General features: G+C 51.4%; 1 protein-coding gene across 1 annotated transcript in view; it reads left to right on the top strand.

Annotated features, from left to right (window-relative positions):
- Positions 1 to 4,764, top strand: part of TMEM132B (transmembrane protein 132B) — a 182,019-nt gene that overhangs the window by 1,474 nt on the left and 175,781 nt on the right. The window contains exons 2-3 of the mRNA XM_042829097.1: positions 247 to 298; positions 945 to 1,083. Of these exons, the coding sequence (XP_042685031.1) occupies positions 247 to 298; positions 945 to 1,083 (191 nt within the window). The remainder of the gene's footprint in view (positions 1 to 246; positions 299 to 944; positions 1,084 to 4,764) is intronic.

Here is a 4,764-nt window from a genome sequence, read left to right on the forward strand (position 1 = left end):
TGTGTGTGTGTGTGTGTGTGTGTGTGTGTGTGTGTGTGTGTGTGTGTAGGTCTGTGTGCTGGAAATGACCTGCTAGCTGTAAAGCCTTGACAGGTGATACAGATTCTATGCCCTGCTGACAGTGACCTCTGAGTGCCTCACCTGGTTTTAAAGAACTGAGTTTCAGAAGTGCTGGGGGCACAGCTGATGGAGATGAGTGGTGAGCTGTTCCTTGAGGGAGGTGGAGGCAGAGCTGCTGTTGTTCAGCCTTCCTGAGGCCGGCTCCTACTGTCCTCCAAACAGCCAATGTACACCAAAGGTAAGCAAAGAGAAATGCAAGTGACCTGTTTCTTTAGGTACTGCAACACAGCTCTGTCCAGATGGGGGGTAGTTCAGAATGCCTGGAAAGGTGGGGGCAGCTCACCAGCTGGCAATGAGGAGCAGAGAAGGTAGTTTCCTGCTGCCCATCTACAGCTATAAGCTAGCTGTGCTCTCTTCAGAGCCTGGACGTAAGGAAGTAGTGATCAAACAGGGAAATAGGGGGCAAATGCTGTTTCAAGAGGATTCTTGTGAGCTCAGGTCTTCTGTCCCAAGATCTGCTGCCTTTGGGCCATCAATGTGTAACCAGTGGCACCCGGTTTTGCGTGCTGCCTATTCCCAATCTGGGGTTTGCAGTGCTTTGCTTGGAAAGTACAGATACTTGTGGCACGTGTGGGATGCAGAGAGCTCACTGCAGATCACTGTAAGCCTCTGGCATAAGTGTTCAACAGGGGGAACTTCAGAGCAGCAGTATCACAGCTGGGGGCGTTTCTCAGGCGGTCTGCAAATCTGAGAGCACCTCCATAGAGCTCTATATCCCCATCCATTTGTCCTTGACTCACAGTTTTATTGCTGCCATCATAAACGTGCTGTTGTCAGCTCCTCTCAAAGCAGGTACTTTCCCTCTCACTGCCTTCTGGTTTCAGTTGATTTCCATGGTTAGCAGTGGTTCCAAAGAAAATGAGCAGGCGGGCCACTGCCCAAGCGGGATGGAGCTGATAGAAGTCATGTGCAAAAGAGAAATTGGTTGTGTGAATTACAAAGTCGGTGATTTTAAAGACAAAGGTAACTGCCTGATGGAGTCCACCTTCCCTGGGGCTGTTGATGTCTTTTGTTCAGTGCATGCACAGTGAGAAGGATACTGCTGGCAAGGCAGAGCAGTCAGTCACACAGGCAAACGAGCATTAAGGCAATATTAAAATGCATTAGTGGAGTGTAACAGCTTCATCCTGAGATGGAACTGCGGGGCTGGGGGGTTTGTAGGGTCACCAGAAAGAAGCTGAATGCTGTCCTGCATTGTAGCAGGAATGCACAAGCTTGGTGCAGCATGGCCAAGCTGCTGAGAGCATGTGCTCCATTGAAGCGCTGATCAGCGTCAGCTGAAGCACCTTGCTCTGATGGGCTGTGTGCAAAGCAGGAGTGAATTGGTGTGCAGAGGAGTGGGAAACAGCTCCGAATTGCTGTTAGTGGTTCTGAGGGCGTCTTGAACAATTTGAGCTGCAGAACTGCAGGGTGCCCCCAGCACTCACACTGCAGCCTCAGCTGTCCATGCAATTCTCCTCATGGTTCCGTGGGTCAGAGGAATCCTCAGCCACAGAGTTTGGGGACAGAGCAGTGTGTGGGGGGAGGGAATTCTCAGTGTGCTGTTGCTGAGCCATTGTTCTGTAGCGTGTTAGCAAAGAATTAATTGGGCCTTCTTACTTCATAATTACAAGACCTTCTTTCTTGCCCTAATGCTTTGAGCAGTGCTTTTGCAGAGTTCGAGAGGGTTATCAGCGTTCTGCCTGAGGTCCTGGCTGACACAATGAGGACCCGTAGGAAAAAAAAATGTACTCAGGATTGTTGATTATGATGGCATATTGAAGAACACACAGAGGTTCACACTGCTAAGGAATCTGCTCTCCAGAGTTCCCTTTGTCAGTGCCATTCCCTTCCTGCAGCAATTTAAAGGCAGAAGTGGTTGGTGCAGGGTAACATTCCCACCCCACGGTGGGGTTGAGCCTCTTCAGCTGCTGTTAGCTACAAAAAGGTACCACTGAGCTGAAATAACCTGCCTGCAGGAACGGAGCTGAGCTGAGCAGGTCCGGCTCTGTGCCTCCATGGGCCTGGCTGTGCCAGCCTGGCTGTGCGGCTGCTGCACTCACCTGAGGGTTTTAATTGGCCTGGTACTTATGTATAATGAAATATGCCAGATACACGACACTTCATGAATTAATGCAGGAGTGTAAAGCATGGAGAGAGGTTCTGGTACAGGTTTGTTCTTCAATGCAAATGCCAAGCGAGGCTGCAAATGGCCCCGGTTATCTCGCATCGAGGGGCCTGTTTCACGCTTTGCTTTAGGGTTTATTCCTGTTTGCTGAGCCGTGCTGCTGTGCAGAGACAGGGAACTGAGGAAGGAGAAGCCCAGAGCAGCACGAGGAGGCTGCTGTGTGCTGGGATCGCTGTTCCAGCTGCGCTTGGTGCTGCCCCATTGGATTTCTGTGCGACCACTCTCTCATCTCCCACTCTTTCTGTTCCTCCTGGTTTGTCTCCCTGGCTCTTAACTGGCAAAGCAGTTCTGCATTGGAGCGATGCATCGTCCTGTTAGGATGCAGCCCCTGCAGCACAACAGCCCTGCCCTAACGGGGCCAAGACATGCATGGCAGTGCGGGGAGCTCAGCACAGCACCCAGCTCTCAGCTGCCTCTCTAATAGGCTCAGCCCTCGCTTTAGGTCGCTAAATGCCATGTGCATACTTGAAGGGCATGAATGTAATTAATATTACGCTGCCTTGATGTGATTTGGGAGCAGTGACACACCACCATCTCTGGGCCTGGGAAGGAGCATTTGGCTTCGCTGCCCAACTCCTCCCGCGCCTCCTGAACATTCATTATGCCTTAAACACTCTCACACTGGCTTTTTTCAATGGTCTAATTATAAACTTCATTATAATTGTTCATTAGTTTTATTTTGTTCAATTAGCTTAACAAGTTGCCAAATGAAATACAAGGCTGGCAATTAGCTTGATCTGATTGTAATGAGCCACTCAAATTGGGTCACCAAATATGTGCATTTATGGCACTTTTTCTTTTCTTCCATCGGTGAACAATAACATAAATATTCAGAGCATCTCCTGCTCTAAGGAGTGGAAATTTCCCCACTCATTTGTTAGAGGTGAAAATCAATAGTTTTGTGCCTGGGAGCCCCTGTCCCGCAGAGCAGGATCTGAGGCTGAGCTGTGAGCAGCGGGGTCCCTCTGCCTTCAGGTTTCCTCATCTCTGCATCCCAACAAACGCTGCGTTCAGGCACCCTGCAAGCATTGCTCAACCAGCAGCCCCAGCGGTGCTGTGCCCTGAGCTCCTATAGAAGGAAGGAGGAAAGCTTGGGCTGAGCTCTCCTCCCCCGGAGCTCCCAGAGGAGCGGGGCCGTGCTCAGAGCCATCAGCCCTTCCCTGCCGGACCCGGGGGCTGTGCTGTTCTTTCAGTGCCAACGCCGGGGCGCTTTGCACACAAAGGGGAGGGGAGGGGAGCACTTGGTGCTGTCTGAAAGACGAATCTCCCGGAGCGGCTGCAGCGGGATGCGCTGCGCTCACAGCCTCTCTGCTCCTAATTCACTTTGCTCGCTTTCTATCAGCTTCATTCCTGCTGGGCTCAGATCAGGCAGGGACAGCTGTAAACAGGGCTGCCGCAAGCTGCTAAAATTGCAAAAGGGCCGCGCCACACATGGGTCTGCATTCGATTCGAGCAGTTACAGCTGTAATCTCCATTAATTTTTTGCAGTGCTCCTGGTGGCAGGAGTCTCTCCTCTTCATTAGAGAGGCAGACCTGAATTTCTGAGGATGGGGGGGCGAAGCGCTGCCTGCCTGGGCTTGTGCTGAGAAGATCCTTTTTCTATATCTGGCCTGGAACACCTCCCTGCCCTCCCTTGGGGCTCTGTGCTGCTCGTGCCCTCCCACCCACCTGCTGGCACGGAGCAGTACAGGTGACAGCACGGCATGCTTCTGATGCAAAGGTAATTCTTAATATGGATGGAGCCCCGTGAAAAAGAACAGCTGGATCCGATCGAGGTGCTGATTAAACCCATATCTGCTCCACCTGCTGTGGAGCCAGAGAAGCACAGAGCCCCTCGCTGAGCATCTGTGCTTCTTTGCCACTGGGGAGCAGGAGCTGGGTTGCCCCAGCCTTGGGCAGAGAGCAAGGAGACCTCACAGCACAAACTGTGTGTGAAGCCCATGAGCCCAGGCTCAGTGGAATTAAGGGCTGCATGTTCTGGTTGGTTCAAGGGCATCAGAAACATGGTGCGAGATCGCTCCTCTTTGTTTTGACAAAGCTAAGAGATAAAATCAGGCTCCTCGTAATTATGTAAATAACAGCATCTCTGTGGCATGCGACTGATTCTTCTGTACACAATTATTTCCTTAAAAGTGGGTTTTACGACCAGCTATTATGGCAAATAAAGAAGGGATAACCAAAGGATGCTTTATGATCTGAATGTAGAAGAGGCCTCACTCCCAGCCGCTGTCGCTCTGTTTGGGTGCAGCAGTAAAATACGAGGCTGCAATTTGGTACCACGTTCATAAGAGTGGCAACAACTGCGAACCAGAGGACAGCAAGTGGAACAGAAAAGCATGCTTGTGCAGGGAGCGGAAAACCCAACTCGGGGACCTGTTTGCAAGGATCCCAGAGGGACGCTTTCTTCGGTTATTCTCCTGTTTACCTTGCTGGATTGATGGCAATCGCAGCAACGGCTTCCCGAAGGGCCGCGCTGG

The sequence above is a fragment of the Centrocercus urophasianus genome, unplaced genomic scaffold, assembly GCF_019232065.1.
Source record: "Centrocercus urophasianus isolate 14NV4802_14NV808 unplaced genomic scaffold, USGS_Curo_1.0 seq_30, whole genome shotgun sequence".
Lineage (NCBI taxonomy): Eukaryota > Metazoa > Chordata > Aves > Galliformes > Phasianidae > Centrocercus > Centrocercus urophasianus.